Raw genomic sequence first — 20,326 nt, 5'->3', positions numbered from 1 at the left:
TAGTTCACATGGCTAATGCAGACATCGAATGCCACATTCATGGAATTCAGCTGTCAAAAGGATCAGTTATTTCCTCACAGTCTGAAAACTGCTACTGGAGAGACCCTGTCAAAGGGAAGATTAAAAGGAGACAGCTAGTTTCTAAAGACAAGCAACGAAACACACACGTACAGAATTTGAATGGTATGATTCGAAGATGGAACAACTAATCCTAATGATAAATAACTGAAATCCACTATCAAGCCATGCTGGGGTGCAGAGAAAATTCTTTGCACCATAAAATTTGCAAATTATTTTTCATTGGACTGTAGAACTAACAACAGCAAGAACAGAGAGTAAATGCAGATTTCTCGCTACAACAATTAATTATTTTGCAAGCTCATAAATAAAACATTAACAGTACAATGATTTACACATCCCTACTGATTTATTTTACAAACATTAGTTCTTTCTCTGTATCTATAAATAAAATAAAATCTGTTCAGGTAGTTACTCAGCCAAATTACCTGAGCCATATCACTTTTTCTATACCAACACATGGAACAATACTGTAAGTCAAGATCTTGTCTGTCAAAATAAGGCAACATTATCCTTCTTAAGAAAGTTCTACAAACACAAGACGGATTTTACTTTGGGAAGTTAGATGAGGTGTTGCATAACACAGTACTGTGGCTCCCCAGCAGTGGCTGCTGTACTATTGCCTTAACAGTACCACTACCAGCTGGGAATTGTAGCCACAGAGCACCCTGGAAAATTTTGTTGGCGTCTTGGACATTTTGAGATTAGAGGAACTACATATACATTAAAAAAATTGCATTTTATAAATTTTTGATAGATTTATGTCTTTTCTGTGAAGCAAAAATTCTGTGCTCCAAAGGACAAAAAAGGAACCTGACAGAGTGATCTCACAAAAATTTTCTTTATGATTTCTCCTAAGATTTTAACACAGGGTGGATCAACTGGATCACTTGTATTTATTTTAAACAGTGATGAAATTCTGCATAATACTAGCACATGGACTTCCAACAAACTCAAAGGTACGAGTTAATCACATTACACTGAATAAACAAAACAACTGTAAATACGTTTTGTCAATGTTTAGCATCATGTAACTGTTCCTTTTACATGTGACAGTTGTACTGACAAGAAGTTTCTGCAAAGCACCCATTATGATGCTTACCTGGCTACATGATTAATTACAGGGGCAAAGTTTGTTGGTCCATAAAGCTGTACAGATTTTAGACTCCTGTAATATGCCTCCATTACACCATCAATTCCATGGCAGTATGGATTTTGAGGGTTTCCATTCTAATGAAAATAAGAGATGATTAATCACTAAAAGTAATTATGAAGCAAAAATAATGTAGGTTAGTGAATGCTACCCAGTGTACATTTTTAAATGGCAAAGACCTAAGCATTCTAGGATCTAGTCAGAGAGATACTACAAATGCCTAATGTAAGTGCTATGGCTGGTTGTGAGTGTTAACTGCCTGGGGAAGGAGCAGCCTCATGTTATATGCAGTCTGAATCACTGGAACTGGTTTCTAGACATAAATACCATCTTAAGTGAAATTTAAACAGTCTTTCTTACATGCAACAGTAATAGGCATTTCCCCATGTGGATTTAAAGTATGAATTACATGGCAGATGTAAAATTGGAATCATGTTTAGGAGCACAGTTCTGGCTCAATGATTTCTTATTTCAAAAATGTGAAAAAAATAAATGGCTGCCAGATCCTGATGTTCATACACAATGTGAGTATAAGGTAAACTATAAACTCTTCATTGCTTTGGTATAATGTTTCTGCATTGGAAAACTGATTTTCAACCTGGTATAAACAGATGAAGAAAGGAACTTATTCTTTGGGAACAATAATGTAATGAAGATACATATTTCCAGATAAGAATACAAACATATAAATTAAATCCCAGATTAATGCCCCACGTCAGGCCAGACAAATGATTCATGTAAGGCTTCAAAACGTTCCAAATCACCTAGCTTCCTTCATGTGCCACCAACTCCTTGGCTTAATGTGCCAGTATCTCATTCTGAGAATCTAGAGAAGCAAAGTGGATTTTTCATGGAATTGATCTAGAACATAAACACCGTTTAGCATTAAATGGGAGACACCTATATATGACTGTTTTTTTAATCCGTAAAAGCACCGCAATGCCTCGTGAATTAACTGAATTAATTTTAGAAACAACTTTTAAAATTGAAAGTAGCCAGGAATAAGTCTGCTGGAATAAGCCTTAAGATTATATGTATCAATATATTTGAACTTGCTACACAAAAGTCCAAAGAAAGTCTGCGATTCAAATGAATATCTGCACCTGTTTTAAATCACTATCCATGTGGAAAACCTTTCCTTGAGATAAGACACAGGGCATTGTTTTCTAGCACAGGCTGACAGAAGAAATACACATCTACAATCACCAGTCTTCTGCCATGTCTTTGTTGCTATCTAATTAAAACTCGCCCAATATACCTACACTTGCTGTAATTCTGACAACTTTATCCTCCTCAGAGAGTAACAAAAAACTCAAAATAAGCAGGTAGATGGACATCCACACTAATCACAAGCATCAGTTATAACACATCAACCTTTCTGGCAAATCCTGTTAGATTTAAGGTTTGTAATTTAACTGGCACATGGACCAGTCTCAGATTTGTTCTTGACGCCTCGGCTTATAGTCCACTTAGTTATCTCTGTGCCTCTAAACTAGCAGCCTGTAAAAGCACCTGTTTCTCATGCTGCTACGACTGAGGTTAAAGATGATTACTTTTCTTTATTACTATTTTTGGCTTACAGGGACTTCTTGACTCTGGATTTCTCTCAGTAACTTCACTATGATGAAAAATTTTTAAACAGTCTTTTAGACAGAAGAATTAGCACATTCTCTGTTTTTCACTTGTCCAGTAATTGCTTAAGACTGCAACCTTAACTCCCAAAATTTTGTTGCAGTAAAGAAATTCAAACAATATATAAATATTTACTTACCAGTGCAAATTCATGTGATACTCTTCCATCTGGAGGCAGTCTAGCTCCAAAACCTAGAGCTGGGAACATTTTATCGCTATCATAGTCTTGAATTATTTCACCTACTGCTTTCAGTGCCATGCCATAAGCATTCAGCTGATAGGGATTCATGTAGTGCAGTGAAGTAGGCTGTGAAGGGTTACCTGTTGAAGCAAGAATCAGATTTACTTTAAAACAGAATTGCTTCAACATTTTCAATCTTAAAAATGATAGAAATCTAAGAAAGCAGAAATTGAAAAGAAAAGATCATGAAAAGAAAATGAACTTATTTCCTATATACATACTTGTGGTTGTATCAGGTAAAAATGTCATGTTCTGAATATATTTTCAATAGGTTAACAGTAGTAGCTGTAAACTTCTTCAGCATTGAAAGGGCAGCAAGAAACTGTGATTAGACTTCTAAATTTGTGCCATTTTATAATATGATGTACACTTTTAAGATGAAATTTAAAAAAGTATTATGACATTCTGAAAGCAGCTTTGGAGGAGGATCAAAACTTAAGTCTGCTTCACCCCACTTCAGCCTCACTCCACCTGAAATTTCTTTCTTTTACCCCTCTCAATGGGGTATTCTAAGTTAGCCAGTTTTCCCCCAGCAATAATAAAGAAACAACAGAAAAAAAAATTCAGAAAATATATAAATATTTGCAAACTGCTCCTACTTATTCAACTTTATAAGTAGCTTTTTCAATTTTTATCTGTTTTGTTTGCACTGCTTTTCTGGACAGCAATTGGCCTCTAGTATGTTACTCAGCACAATGGAATCCTGATTCCAGGTGATGCCAGGCATACAGATAACCATTAATACAACGAAGTTAAGCAGAATACTGATGTAGATATATACCCACACATATGTACACTTAAAGCTGAACATAGTACATACATACACAAGATGTTTATTTTTATTCTTACCATTTGAGGCTGTGAAATCAATAGCTACTGTGAAATTGATTTGGGTTCTGTAGAAAAAGCAAATACAAATCTTATTAATAGTTTTACTATTATATGGAAAAATAAACAACAGATGATAACATTATTTGTGGACAAACTGTAGGACACTTGACTTTCTAATACAGGAAATCACTGAAAATACCATTTATAAGGTTCCAGCCAAGAGCTACACAACGCTATTTTATTAACACACTGAAACAAGTTACTTTACTCCATCCTTCCTTTTTTCATCGTTTATGAAAAATCCTAAATCATTAATAAGTTTATTAACAACCACAAACTTTATTAATTCTTTTTCAACAGTAATACTAATTTTTCCTTGGACATATTTTATCCCTAGTCGTGGAAGACTTTGACAAGGGAAGTAGCTTTTACTAATCTGCTCCTTTTCTTAACACTAAAACTGTGTCTTCAATCAGAATGTGTTTGAAGTCATGCCGTGCATAAAATCTTTGGATAGGATATAATAGTTTTTGGCAGTGGATTTCTTTCATGTGAACATAGTCAATACTCTGAGTGAGCATATCAAGGTAATTCTTGGAAGACAAAATTAAAATCTGGAAGCAGGAATATAAAGATCTGTATTTGGAGCAGTAGCTAAATAAAGCCATTATCCTGCATGGATCAGTTGTAAGCACAGACTTATTGTCAGAAAAATTAATCATTAACAGACTTTTACTGAGTGACAATCCAATTAAACACAGTTCTGTTCTGCAGCTTCCTTCAGGACAAAATACTGTTGTTCTGGAGGTAACCTCTCAGCTAGTAAGACTCTATCAGGAAAAAGAGTTTGTATGAATTTGAAAATTGACTTTTTACTCAGATTGAGTCTTTTATATTTTCCTTCAAATACCTGCCTCTCAGTGTGTGTGACTATGAACTTAATGATCAAATTAGCAAAGATTAAAGCTCTTTGAAAGTTACTGAACAGATTTAACGCATGCACATTTAGATTAAATATCAACAATCTGACACCTGGCCTTGCAGTTGTGGTTTTTCTGCTCAAATAACCTGACATGCCTCGAGAAAATACTATTCATTTCATAAAAAGCTGGATATATAAAAAAAATCACATGGAATCATTTTATCATACTGATCAAGGCTTACACAAACTGATCTAGGTTACTGGTGGACTCGGTCTCCATAAAGTGGCAAACGCCAACCAATGTCCACAGTATCAAGAAAAGTTCTTGGAACATGGTCAACCCAGAATACGTCCAAAAATGCTGTGGCCTCAATATGGACTTCAACAAAAAAACACAAACAGTGAAAGCTGCTGCATTCTCTGAAAAGTTCAGAGACCTGAGCTTTATAAGAGAAGTTTTCTGCCAATACTTCTGCATTCTGCTTTATGCAGTTTCACCAAAAAAAGTTTTAATGGCATGACAAGCCAGATTTTTTTTGATCAGTACCCAAATGTCAGGCCCTGTGGCCTCTTAATCACAATGTCCTTCTGCACTGTCAGTTAGTTGTAAAAATAAAGATCCTAAGAAGTGCATGTCAACTAGTTTTCTACCACCATCACAATAGTGCACAGAAAAATTGACTTTCTCAGATAAGAACAGGTTAGGAAAAACAACAACACCAAAAGCCTAATACAATCCCATTTCTAGATTTAGGTTTAGAGTCCTTATTGGCACTGCAAAGCAAAACTGCTTCTGCACTATAACCTCCCCATACTTAAAATTTAAGGACTTTGGTGTGGTGTAATGTTTGAAGAGTAAAACAAGACTCCTCCAAGCATTACATGTTGGGAACATCAAGTACAGAAATTCTTCAGCGTACTGAAGAATGTGTTACTGTGAAAAAAAAAAAAATCAAACAGCTTTTCCTCTGCATAAGAACAGCAAAACTTATTTGTAAACTCATTTCCTGGATCAGCTATTTTGATCCACTTGGTAAGAAGAAATAGTTTCAGGGATTCTGAATTCAAGACAGAAACAAGAGAAAGTACAGTAAAAAGAAGATTAAAAAGGAAAATGGCTAACAAAAGTAGAAGAAAAAATATTAAACCAAATCAAATGGCAAAAAGAACAAAGTCAATTTTCATTTGACTACAGGTAATGACTGACAGCATCAGTTTCTGGATTATTCCTCAAAATGGTGTATCTGCATTAAATGCATACTGCTCCAGATGACAGAAACCCATGTAGCAAACTAGAAAAACTCTCTCTCCCATTTACAGTCCACTGTAATCTGGACTCTGATTTTTGTCCAAGCAGAAGAGTACGCATATTACAGTATCTGCCAATTCGACAACTGTATAAATCATGATATAAAACAAGACCAAAACAGATGTCTACATTTCTAGAATTCGTTTCCATCTGGATGTACATTTGGATGATATTGCTATACAAAACCAAGCAAGAACTTAAATCAGTTACTTGATTTCAACAATTCATGGATAACTATACACAGATTAGATTTCAGTTTCCTAAATATAGGTTCCTAATGTTATTTTAGAGGCCCTAGGGTACTTACTACACCATGGAAATTTTGGGGAGTCTAAAATGGCATCAAATGCCTATATAGTTCAGGAAACTGGATCCCACTCTTCATGCAACTGTCACTTTCTATTATGGACTCGTGACCACAGAGAATGTCATTCATGTCTTACAGAGAACAAGGAAAGCTAGAATAAACTCTGTTAGGGCAAACCTGCACTGTGATCACCCTGTGTTGTCAATGACCATTTTGTTTCATATATCATAGAACATATGTATGGAGAACCAGAGGCTGAGGGGAGACCTTATCACTCTCTACAACTACCTGAAAGGAGGTTGTACTGAGGTGGGGGTCGGTCTCTTCTCCCAGGTAACAAGTTACAGGATGAGAGGAAACCGCCTCAAGTTGTGCCAGGGGAGGTTTAGATTGGATATTAGGAAAAATTTCTTCACAGAAAGGGTTATCAAGCATTGGAACAGGCTGCCCAGGGAACTGGGGGAGTCTTAATCTTTGCAGGTATTTAAAAGACGTGTAGATGTGGTGCTTAGGGACATGGTTTAGTGGTGGACTTGGCAGTGTTAGGTTAATGGTGGGACTCGATGATTCTAAAGGTCTCTTCCAACAAAAATCATTCTATGATTCTATGATTCTATATCAGAAACATCCCTCTGAGAATACAATCTCATGGAAAAGAGACATAGAAGCCTAAGTTACACAAGGCACCCGTGGCCTCTGAGGAAAGGAATAATAAAGTGCAGAAAGGTACAAAATAAAGGTCAACCCTTGTCAAAATTATCAAAATGTAATTAAACCCTTTTTGAACAAAAAACTGGGTCTTTCAAATGAAGAATTCAACTTCAAATTAGCACCGCTGGAGAAAATATTTTCAAAATCAGCTGTAATACTGTGAACATGTGTATTTTTTGTGGAAGATTATTAAGAAAAGCTATTAATTTCTCTACTGTGTCATGAGGACTGAAAAAATTAACCAGCCATAACTAAAACATTAATCCAGGAAGGCTAATTTAAAAGCTGTGTCATGAAAACATGAGATACAACTACTTTGGAAGCCAAATGGGATCACTGGGAAATTACTCTGGATGACATTTTAAGAAGTGTTTTCATGGCAACACATGTTATTCTAGAACCAAATTAAATGTAATGAATATATCTGAAAGTCCACTGTCCTGCTTTTAATTTCTACTATGTTTTATTTCCTTTTAAGAGACTAATTCTTAGGTTGTATCAAGTACATGTTAATAGATTACTGTTACAATTAACATATTAATGTTCATCAACAAGAACATTTTTTTTTCAATAAGACTGTTGATTACTGTATTTTGTGTAAGCGACATTATTTGAAAAATCATTAAATCAGAATAAGGACACTCCAAATTTAGAAAAGCACACAAAATTGAAGTCTTTGAGACACATTTAGAGGCCTGATTAAATAATGCAAATTTTAGCACACATCAAGACAAATAAACTTACTGTTTCTGATACGGAAATTCTTTGGTTAAGGCTGTGTCCCTGCTTTTCCAGCTGTATAGTACTCCAAGGAGCTACATCAAAAGTGATCAGTGATGTTGCAAGGTCATGAGGCTTTGCACAAAAGCCGCTAAAACATTGCCACCAGGCTAGGCAGGCTGAGCTGCTCAATGTCCTGTCCCAAGGGAGAACTCAGGTAGCCTATCCAAGCACAGGATACACACTACTATGCCAGAATTTAGTTGGTATAGAAAGACATGATCGATTTGATACCTGGACAGGTAATTTCACCCTATACTACCATGAGAAATGAAGAAAGTATCTTAAAAGGAACAGTAATCTTCACCTCACAACCACAGAACAGCCATTTTCTTTATTTCTTTGGGAGAGCAAGGTGAAACCTATTATCTTTTAGTAAGAGCTCTATCAGCACTGGTATACATAAGGCAACAACCTAAGCCTGGATGTAGCTTTTGACTGGCTTGATAACATTTGTAATGATTAGGGTTTTTTAAACAGTACATTGGAAGGAAATATGAATTTTCTCCCGTGGCTTTGGAGTGACAACCAGCTGGTCTGTTAGCAGGGGGGAGCTGTTGAAGGTTTGAGGACAACTTACGGCGCAGAACTCTACAGCGGAGCTAATGGAGTAACTAACGCTACCAAGAGGCTGTATCCTCTCCATGGCATTTAAGTCCCCAGTGACAGTTATTTTATAATTTCCCCTTTGCAGATGCTTGTTTGGCCAAATGTCGTATCAACATAAAAAAGATTTTTCTGATAAAGGCTCTACAAGGTCTTCCTCTTATATAGTCTTATTACTCCTTAATATTCACCAAGGATACAAGAAAGATATGGTAAAGCCTCCAAAATATGTAGCTATGGCAGCCCTTGCTTCATAACTGTATCTCGCACCAGGTCTCCTCCAAACATCAAACATGCATGCCATTACATTATGGTGTACTGGTTAGCTGTCATGAAAGGAGTTCTAAATTTCCATTTTGACCATCAATGATTCAATACAATTCAGTTTAAAATGTACGTCCAAAGCCCTTAGAACCCAAACAACGTGTGGGTGTTCATTTCCAAAAACCTGTATGAAGGTAAGGCTTTAAACATGATGGGAGGAAAATATTTCCTATTATCTTCCACTAATTGCAGACAGAAGAGATGACTTAATATTTTTGAGTTACAAAAGGACTCAGCTCCTGAATTTTAGTGATTTACAAATGCCTACAGTAACTTGTTAGCTCTCTCCCTATTCTAATTAAGAAGCTTCTGCACAGAAATATCCTTTCTGTCCACTAAGTCTTGCAGCCTTTTGGCTCCTGGTCTCTCTTCCAGACAAAAACAGAGCAGACTATAAACTATCTGTCTGACATTCATTCCTGTAAACCAGGATAATTTCAATTGCATTCCTCTTCAAGGCCATATCCCTTACATTCCTGAGCTTATTCATACATTTGGAGGTGTTTTGATAGGAATATGTTATTAATTGGTAAGTGGCAGGAGAAATCTGATTTTGAAATAAACATTCATTTTCAATGTACCTATTTAAAATGTGGGAAGGTCAGTATGGCAAAATATGTGTTTAAATATCAAGAAGTAAGGAAAAGTCAGCTACTAAGATGGCACCATTTGATGCAATATTTAGATGCGAAAGAGACATCCACCTCTTTCCTGCCATACTGCTATAAAATCCAGTGTTACATAGTAAAACGAAATTAAGAGTTTATGGACAAACTTCTATATAATTCGTCAAAGCTCTTTAAAAAAAACAACAGTCATATTGATGATACTTATAATGGAATATCCCAATTAAACAGATGCAGACTCAAAACATAAATGAAATCAATACTGTAATCCCAATTTGTCGTGGTTAAAGCTGTCAAGATTTCCATTAAATCAGCATTAGTTCTAGACACCTCAAATCAATTACAATGAAAGTTCTGAACATGAAGTATTTCATAAACATCCATTTATGAAAGAGCCAATATTGTGCCTACTGCAGAATCAGTGTTTTCTTTCCCTTGCCTAACTAAATGGAAAAAAAACAGGGAACTAAAAAAGCAATTTTGGAGGACATACTTGATGGGAAAACAGACTGATTAATGACAAAATCTTCTCTTTCCCCTTCCTTCAAAATCTGTCAACTGGACTGCAACTGATATGTAGTAGCATTAAATGAGATGAACAAAGGCAGACAGAAGCCAAGAAAATGACTCTGAGTCTCAGCCTCCTGGTCATGTTTACAAAACTGTATAGAGGCCGCAGAAAGAAAGGTAACTTTTTATCCAAGTACTTCTACAGTTTTCACTGGCATGTACATAAAAATAACTGTTTGAACCACTAAACACGTTTCTGTATAAAATAATTAAACGGGAAGTATTACTTTTAAGCACAGAGCATTCTACTGATTTATATTCTATTTATATAAAAGAGGAAAAAAGCTTAAGCAGTAATTATTAATATCACAAGTCTTCTTTGACTTGCAGTTATAGAGATATATAGAAAATACCAGTAAGAACAACAAAGCACTGTTTGTATTCAAAATTTCTATTATTTGTCTTAGGTTTATATTGTCTTAGGTTTAATTAGGTTTATTAAGTTATATTGTTACATCTCAGTGAAAAACGTGATAAACCACCCTAAAGAGATTACATATCCACCCACTATATTCTTTTCTTTCCAAATTTAGATAAAAAATTTAATTCCTCAGTTCCTTATACGCACTTTTTTTGTAGAGATGAATCTTGAATGAATGGGGAATAAGATGGTTGTGGCATATATGTACAACACACTTTAAAGAACACACAGCTACACTAGACCTTCATGCATTTGTATATACAGATACTTCATTCAATACAAACTTTTGGCAAAGATGAGTGGATGGCCATTTTCTACTTCTGTTAAAGTCCACAACAGGAATGATCCTGAGGAAGGCAACAGCAGTTCTAATAAAAGTAACCTGTTTCTCTCAAACTCTAGGATTCTCTACTGAAAACAGAAAACTTGCACAAATCAGAAGGGCTCCATTACAGATGGACCATGACTGTTCATACAGAATTCACATCCAGAACCTCGATGCTCCAAGTACTTCTCTGTTATCTCAAGTAGCTGTCTATCTGTTGCTCACAGTCAAACCAGGCACAACAAGCTGTACGGATCATTGGAAATGAACTCAGAAACATAGAAATAACTGGTTTCCTAACCATGGCAATCTAGGTGCCTCAGAAACAGCTTGTCAAGCAAATGCACTGATAGAATTTTATAGTATATAATCAACACACTCTTCAGATGTTAAATATGCAGTAGTACCTTGACAGCATGCCTGACGTATATTAGGAAGTTTTACCTTTGCTAAACTGTAACACATGCTAATGCTGTCAACAACTGAATTAAACCCTCTCTGAGGAGAAACTGTAGGATCCAGAGTGCAAACATAGACAAGAAGTATTCCAGCAGCAGTGTTTCCAGTTAACTGAATGGAACTGGAGGTAAGGATAGCAATTCTAGAAGAACCGATAGTTTGCAGTCGAGAAGCATCCTAGAACAAAGTGTACACTCAGGGGTCCACTTTTTAGAGTGTACTAAAAAGCCTTTTAATGGCCCCAAACAGACTCACCTCGGCCCTCCACCACACGCCCCACCCTCCATTGGTTCAGGAGCTCCATTTCAGCTCAGCCTTCAGTCTCTGCCTGAGCTACTACTCAGAGGAGTGCGGGTCTCCAGCTCCGCCAAGCCCATACCTAGCCATGGCCTCCATTAATCCAGATCCTGACCCATAGACTGACCTCCTGGCTTGACCTCCCTGCCTCGTCCACCATGGGCCTGCCTGGCAGTCACTGGGCCTGACACGGATCTGTGGTTTTGCCTTCCCATTAGAACACTGTAATACCAAACAATCAAATCTGAAATGTTGCAGAGGATCTGCATCCTATCCAAATGAGAAAATACGTTCAGCTACCAAAGAGCAAGCAAATGAGCAAATCAAATCACAAATTTCTCCGAAGATACTGAATAAAAATTTTAAAGAGAATATGGCTACATCCATATTAAAAACCCTAATTAAGCATTCCCATTTTTAAGTACTATGCATAAAATATTCTTGTCATGTTTAATCTTAATGAGCCAAAAGAGACAGTGTTTTGAGATACACAACAGACTGAATTCACCCTTAGTGAAAATATTTACTTTCTCGGATGGAGATTGAACAGCAGTGAATTTGGATTTTCTAACTTTAAAATTTAACTATTTGGGAGAACTGAAACATCAAAACATCAAGCTGTTAGTCCTTGAGACAGAAAAAAATTACACTCTGCAGAAGCCCACGGGTTAAGACCAACAGTTTGGAGTACATTTTAACAATGATTCGCTCCCTCTGCAAGTTATCACTTCAGTACGGAGTACAATCTCAGGTTGCGGTTTTTCAAAACCTCGAACGCAACAGCAGTCGAAATAGCTTACTGACAGTTTCTCTGTAGCTAACAATTGTGATTGGGGGCATCACTTTAACTTAATAAACTTTAATGATGAATGTGTTAGGAATAAACCTTAAGCACATTCTCGTCTGTAGGATTACCACTGTTGGGAACAAAGAAAAAGCCTTATAATGCTACTGCCAAAACACAACACAGACTTCTTTTTTATTTCAGCTGAAGCCTGGTTGAAGACTGGCACAAAAAAAGTAACCTTTTTCTTCACAGGTAATCAATGCTCTAAAATAAATGTGGAATGAATATTCAGACTGTATCCCTTAAAAATCCACACTAAGTGCCTAGGAATGCATAACAAAGTATTTCCGTTTATCTTAGAGAAGAATTGTGTTCCAGCAGGGAGTTAAGATCCAGGAATTTCTGAGATTTGATCCCATCTCCAGGCATGTTCTAGGGTAAGCAGTTTGATGCTTCTGTCTCTACTTCTGTTTTGGGAAAATGACGATAAATGAGAAATTGAATGTGTTATAAATTTTACATAATTAGTATTGAAAAAATGCCTTTGAAGGGGAAAGGGTCTAAATAAATGCCAATATTAAATACACCAAAGGTCAGTGTAATCAGAAGAAATAAACCAGCATTTTACTAGTTTAATAGAATATAGATAATTCCTCTTTGGTTAATCCAATTTTCACTGGCTGATCAGAGGTTACTACTCAATCTCAGTGTTTTAGTACTAACACCAATTCCAACATCATAAGCAAAGTTCCATAACTTACGTCAGTAACTATCTGCAGGTTTTATGTAGGAAAATACAGACTCTAAAATAAGGAAACAATACGGCTCTTTATAGATACTACTTAGAGTCATCATATGCAAAGTACATATAGAAATCATTAGTGAATTACAATGAGATTGTGAAAACAAGAAAGGTTTGTTGCCAATCACATACCCGCCTTTAATATAGTCAAGGAATGAAACTTCTGTTTCAATTAGGAAGGAAAGCAATGTTACCTGAAAGCAAATAAAAGAGAGTCAGACATGAATTGTCATTTCCCAGTTGAACAAGTAGAGACATAAGCACAATGTTTTTGGAGCTCTATCCTTAAGACATAATTTCCTACAGCATTAGAGGAAAAAAAGAAGATAAAAAAAAAAAAAGAAACCATTTCAATAGCCAGTTCTTGAAAGGGAAGAGACAAATTTGTAAGTCTACTACAACTACTTTTGGTTAAAAGCAAAAGGTAAGGGATGGAAGACTGTATTCCAGGACAGGCTACCACATGCATGTCTTCTGATTACTGTGCACTACATCTACGGATCAATATTAGAGGCCAGACAGGCTAGATAATAATGCATTTATTCTATGACTACTTCAACACTGTTTAAATAAGTCCATTACAATTATTTCTTATCTCACATTAAAAGTGGTATTGAGTATTGATGCAATCCAAGAATGCAAAAATCTAATAAATTATACATATATATGAAATATAAAAAAAATAAAGTGGAATGTATAAAAATGCAAAGATAAGAAATTTCTTCAGTCCCAGCTTTTTCATTCAGAAATTATATAGGTCTAAGACAGTGGTCTAATGGTGTTACTGGCATTTCCAGCACTCAAGTCACAGAAATACAAACTCAAGTGTAAAAGATCCAGCATTTAAGATGTTCGTATACAGCACAACACTTATGAAGGAAAGAATTCAATCCCAATTATTTTTGTTTTATTTACAAAGTGACACAAAACTCTGCACATCAGGCAGTTAGTGAACACTGCTTAAGTAATTACTCAAAGCAAATTCACTGATAATGATACAAGGAATAAAAAGGGAATGGAAGTTTGTCACAAAATTTTGATTTTCCTCCAACTGCAACAAAATATAAAAATTTAAAATATTCCTATGTTGTAAACTTGGACTAAGAATGAGATTACAGGTAGTAATTCTGTCTTCCATCCTACTTCCTTTGTCACAGGTTCTCTGTGATTCTTAGTGACTTGCAAAGTTTAAAACCACCAAATTACCCTTCTAGTTGAGAACAGAAGACCTTAACAAAGTTCTACCAGACTATCAGTAGCATATTTTTGCATATAAGATGAAATTTCTATGCATTTTCCCACTGGACACAGTAATTTTAACAGTTCATCTGTTATTACAGCTGGTCATCTTGTTCCTAATCAGTTTAGGCAAATGTTTTCATTTTCTCAACTTAAAAAGTTGTTGTTTACTTCCAATGACTACCAATGTTCCGAGTTTTACACAGTGAATTTTAAATTTAACTTCTTTGCTTTCTTTGAAATGAATAATGTATTCTGAAACATTTCTGCTTAGTATGTAGTTTGTCTGTCTGAATTGAAAATGACCCCTCAAGTAATCATGAATTGAGATGGCTACTGTATGTACACAGTCCTTAAAAGCAGCAGTGAGATAGCAGTGAATGATCTATATCCACTTTACTTAAAGTCTTCCAGAAGCCAACTTCCTATTAGTGTGAATGACAGTCTTGGTGCCTGGTTTGAAAATTTAGAAATCTACGGGATAAAGAATATCTTGGGTGAATGACAGGGAAAAGAAAAACAAAACTGCAGACAAACACATAGGAAAGTGACAATTTGGAGAAGCATAAGGGAAGCCTGAAGGACTAAGTAGTAAGGGCAAATGGGAGCAAAGACGACTTGACAAAGACAAGAAATTACGAAACCAACAGTAGAGAACACTGGTAGATAAAGAAAGAGGAAAGAAAATGGCTAACAACTGTTTATTGGAAATTTCCATGTAATTTGAGACAAAGGACACAGTTGATTTTGTCTGTTCAAACATGAGTAAAGTATGTTCTTTAAAATGCAGAGATACATGTGAAGGTGTTAAAATATTTTAAACCTAAATCAACAGGAAAATTGAACATGTAAATGCATTTTTTGCTCTTCTGTACCCTAAGCCAGATTTCATACTTACAATTTTGAGTACGTTTACTTTTAGTATTGATATAAAATAATCACTTTTTGTAAGCTTCTGACTCATTAATTTAGCATAATAGAACTTTATTTTAATACACTAAACTGTAGTGAATCAGATCTTGTATGGCAAATTTTCATGGACAACCTGCTTCTGCCTATTTTTTACAGCTTAAAGAAGAGGTACAATATAAGTGGTTTTTTTTCCTACTGATGAACAGATTTATACAAGAACGTGAGATTGACAAAACATTCCTTCAAGGCTACAGTTCAGAGTGAAAATAGCCCTACTGACTTCAGTGGAACTGCTCATGTGGAAAAAAACCCACATGCTGGATGTGTTTTCAAAAAACATATCTTATATCTGATTAGGTTTTCCAGTATACAATTCTTCAACATTTATCTTCATTTTTTTGTAAATGATGTTTTGAACATCATGGATACCAGAACACAGAAGTTGAGAAAGTATTACTTGCATTGCTAGCAAATGGTTCATAAACCAGAATATGGAATATGAACAAAAGAACATTAAACTCTCATCCCAAACTACACTAACAAAACTTTCAACGTAAATTTACCAAAATCTGTTGGTAATAAAAAATGTTGACTCTAGCACACTAGCTTTTACTGATGATAACTCAGCAGTTAAACTTAGAAAGAAAATTGCCTTTTGAAAATGCAGATATGTTGCAGATAAAAATTAATAGTGTTCAGTCCAATAATTTCAAGAATTTGACTGAAATTTTGGTATAACTCATTTTGGAAATCAGTGGCAATTTAACAGCACACTTGGACACAGCTTTTATCAGACTCTTCAAATAAAAAAAATATGAAAATAAATGCTGTATAATAGTAAATAGTTTACTGTTGTGGCCTTCACAGAAGGTTCTATTCTAATCCTGTTAAATTACAAGTCAACTACACTCTGTTTCAAGAGAAAAAAAAAGCATCCAGTAACATAAAATATATTTACTTACTGTTCCAGAATTAACATACTTTTTCTTTTTTCCTTTTTTCTTTGGATTTATTACCTAGAAACACAGATACAAATATTGAAGCATACGATTTATGATTCAACATAGAGATAAGCATTAAGACACTTTCAGTGCAGAAAGTAGTCTATTTTCAGTGGATTCTAAATTTATTCAGCATACCATTTACTTATGCACCGCAATGCTGGGATATATGCATATTTGAAAACTGGTAAATTTATCTTCATGGTACCTGCTAGGTAAGCCAGTGCTGTTATTCGTATTTGACAAATAGGGGACTGGGGCAACAGAGGTGAGAGTATTCACTAAATCTGAGTACTCAGTGAAATTTTGAATTTTCACAAGATTCTGCATTTTTCTGCATTCCTGATTCCAGTGTTTCAGTGTACTGTGTCAGCGCTTCTTCATCTCACAATGCACCTCTTCACATTCCAGTTAATCTGTTTCCATCTTCTCCTCAATATTATCTGAGAAACATGAGAATTGTTCCTCTCCTAGTTTCTCTATTTGTTGCAATCACAGGATCTGGCTGACAGGAAGAGCAATTCGGGGAACAAATCACACTCTGCCAGAATAGAAACTAGTCAGTAATTTCATGAAAATGGCACAGACCACAACCTGACTGGCGTACAGAAGTTGTGGGGGCTCAGTGCACTCGCCATACACAAGAGTCTTCATGGAACTGGACTACAAAGTATTAAAAAGTTTTCCTGAATGTCTTGAACACACACCTATAAAATTTCTCACTGTGGCCACCAATAAAAATGTTTTCCCTTCTGAATACCTACCCGTTCAAAGGCAAGCCTCAGTCAGTTTCGTTACATACACATTAAAATGCACTCTTGCTTTTTTCAAATTGCATATGGAATTGGAAGCAAAACATTATTTTGTTAATTAGGTCGATCAACCATCTCCTATATAACTAGGAAACTCAAATCCTTGTGGCTTACTGCCAAATTTTACTGTAAACTACTCACAGATGTTCTGAGAATGACAAGGAATGAAAACATTCCCAATTGAAATCTTAGTCACTTAACTGCTATAAAATATTCAAACAATTTTGCTTGAAAATAGGAAAACTAGTAATACATGTCTTCCAAAAATTCTCTCCCCCCAACCAAAATGAAATTACATTTAAAGATCATATTCCTTGCAGAGCACAGAACAGATGTGAAACGCAAGGCAGAAAGAGATAACTAGCATTGGAGGTCTTCCCAAACAGGCTAAATGAGAGTGACTCTTTATTGCTCTCCAGTACGCCACACAGTTATCCAGTAAGTATTCATCAAGGCTTTTACTGCTTTACACATACATAAGCCTTTTAAACACTTAAAAAAGCCCAAATAACCCCTGCCCCTGCTATTAACAATGTCTTGACTGGTGAGCAATGGATTAAATCTGTGTAATGGTGGTTTATACACAATGAAATAATTCTTGTTGAACCAGAATCTTAGCCAGAAAGTGAGTCCTGCTGGCGATTGCCCAGAAGAGGAAGACAAAAGTAACAGACTGCCTGCCTGCCCTGTGGCCCTTCATTCACAGCTCTCCAGAATCCAGTGGTCAGGTCTGAGTTAACAGCATATTTCTTGCCAGCAGTCATTAAATGCCAAAAAATGAGATTCATCTGAATCTTCTGCTTCAGGTAACTTGACAATTGGCTTCTTAGGAATTGCTAGGAAATGCACTAGAGCTTGGAGTGAAATATTATAGGGAACATGGCATCTACTTGGGATCAAAGATGAATTAAATCACAGCTTGTCTCTCTCCTATAAATCCATATATACTACAATTAGTATATTTTTTTCCTGAAATTTCAGATAACTTTATAAATAAAACATTTTTTAGCCTCTGAAAGTTTTACACCCCCTGCAGTAACCTAGGAAGCTACATAAACTCTTACCTATTGAAAAAAGGTCATTTGAAAAAAAGCTTGTTATAGCAATGTTTCTAATTTGAAAATATGGGACACTCACTCAAACACAAATTTCTCTACATGCCTTGAGTCAGTTTGTAGATGTAAAACAATTAGAAAAGAATTTGTCCAGTCTCTTTTGTTCTGATATTGCACAGACCGATCAAGTAGAAGCAGTATCAAAGTAAGGAGGATTGTAATGTGGGGAGGCAAACGAGATGCTCAGGAAATGTATGCTATTGCTGGGAGTAAGATATTGATACTATATTTAAGAAACTGCAAAATGACTTAAGATGTTATGACAGAATATTCCTAGTAGGGTAGGAGTCATGTCAGTGATACAACAGGAGAGGACATTTTCACCGCACACAGTAATCTGTGCTGTGACACTATCCATAGGAAACTGCTGTAAATTACAGCAATTCTGGGGTTTATCTTGGATCTAAATAAGAAAAAAAAAAAAAACAAACATGGCTTTTTGTTATCTTTGTCCCGCTTTGCACAGCAGCACCTTTGCTCATCTTTAAAATAAAAGTGCAGCACATAATTGGAGCTCCCCCCTCCTCTACCTTGCATTAGTGCTTGCCTAAACCATCATATTTTTGATATTAGGAATATGAAATTTTACAAAATATGGAAGTGTAACGGCAGTAGTCTGAGTCCAATTAAAGGGTAGCTCAAAGAACAACAAAGATCTGCACACCATACAGAAACAAAGCAGGCTACAGCCACACAGGCTTGTCTTCTCATTATTAGCAAGAATATCTTTCCATGAGCAAGAAGAAACACATTTCAGTTCTGAGAGATACCATGCATGCAAACTGCATGACGCTGGAATTTGTGGTACAAATACAGAAGCTGACCCAAATCCTTCAAAAAGCATACCTAAAACACAGGAGAAGGTCTTAAGTATTATTCTGAGGGACATAAGAGGTCTTGAAATTAAACTGTCTACTGGGATAACCATGACTAATTAGCTGGATTTGTCTTACATCTGAATCACCCTTGGGAGAAGCAGAACTGAAAGAAGTTCTGATCATGGTATTAATATTGTATCAATGAAGATCTTGCAGACAGGTTGGTCAGGACTTTCACCAATCTGGAAACATACACGAGTCTGAATCCTACCAGAATGGACAAAGAGGCAATAGAACCACAGTCCTCAAGACAGCTAGTCATGGAATCATCCCAAAAGCAACTACAGCCTGTATGAATCCAGAAGTCACCCAGTGGCATCACATAGAATTGCCTGTATTACCTTCAATATAATTTGAAGGCAAATTAGCTGCTAATTTGAAAGAGGAGATGCTCATACTACCAAGACTACGTTAAAGGGAGATTTCGTGGAAAAAGCTACTCCTGTATTTTCGGATGGCACATATGATGATTTTCGATGTTGGAGAGCCTTAGATATTACTTTCCCCCGGGGAAGGTGGTGAGGGAGGTATAAGATCAAAATCTTGGCTTCTGGTAACACTGGAGATCAAGGACAGTGTCACTAAAGAAATACCAAGATAAATACCACACACAATGTCCCATGCAGAAGCTGGGAAGGAGCTCCAGAATACGAGTAAGAAGAAATACTTTTAGGGACTTCCAAAACAACAGGAGAAAAAAAAATATTAAGTGCATTATTTTTCCCTCAGTTCCTGTACTTCGTCTGCATTATATAAGACACGGGTTGAAATTGCTGATGCAGTAAAAGGACCCATTTTATGATACCGTAACTTCTAGAAAGCAGGAGGGCTCTATATATGATGACATTTTCCAATGTCATTTCCAATGCTTTTAACTAGGATAATTCTGCTAGTAATCAGACCTAGGAACAGGCATTTTTTCTGTGGTGAGATGACAGCAATCTGTTGCATGGGGATAAGAGCCTATCCCAAAAGAGCAAGGCTCCAAGAACCAAGGCAAAATGCAGGCAATTTCTAGTAGAATGCACTGTTACCTTTCCTATCTCTCCCTTAGGCACTTCGGTAGATGCTGTATTTTCCTGGGTTATGTTCATCACTCAACTGATACAAACATCTTGTAAGTTCATTAGAGAGCAGACTATAGCCTCTTCAATGTGAAAGAACGGAAAACACAACTAAACTAAAAAC

The 20,326-nt window shown here is 35.9% G+C and overlaps 1 protein-coding gene across 1 annotated transcript in view; it reads right to left on the bottom strand.

Annotated features, from left to right (window-relative positions):
- CPNE8 (copine 8) overlaps window positions 1-20,326 on the bottom strand; it is a 109,890-nt gene that overhangs the window by 15,158 nt on the left and 74,406 nt on the right. Inside the window, exons 12-16 of the mRNA XM_082495561.1 lie at window positions 16,295-16,348; window positions 13,314-13,375; window positions 3,954-4,000; window positions 3,003-3,184; window positions 1,181-1,308 (exon numbers count right to left, since the gene is read on the bottom strand). Of these exons, the coding sequence (XP_082351687.1) occupies window positions 1,181-1,308; window positions 3,003-3,184; window positions 3,954-4,000; window positions 13,314-13,375; window positions 16,295-16,348 (473 nt within the window). The remainder of the gene's footprint in view (window positions 1-1,180; window positions 1,309-3,002; window positions 3,185-3,953; window positions 4,001-13,313; window positions 13,376-16,294; window positions 16,349-20,326) is intronic.

The sequence above is a fragment of the Vanellus vanellus genome (genome assembly GCF_965231255.1).
Source record: "Vanellus vanellus genome assembly, chromosome: 1".
Classification (NCBI taxonomy): Eukaryota; Metazoa; Chordata; class Aves; order Charadriiformes; family Charadriidae; genus Vanellus; species Vanellus vanellus.
Note: the sequence above shows the minus strand (reverse complement) of the source record. Positions and strands in the feature narration are given on the sequence as shown.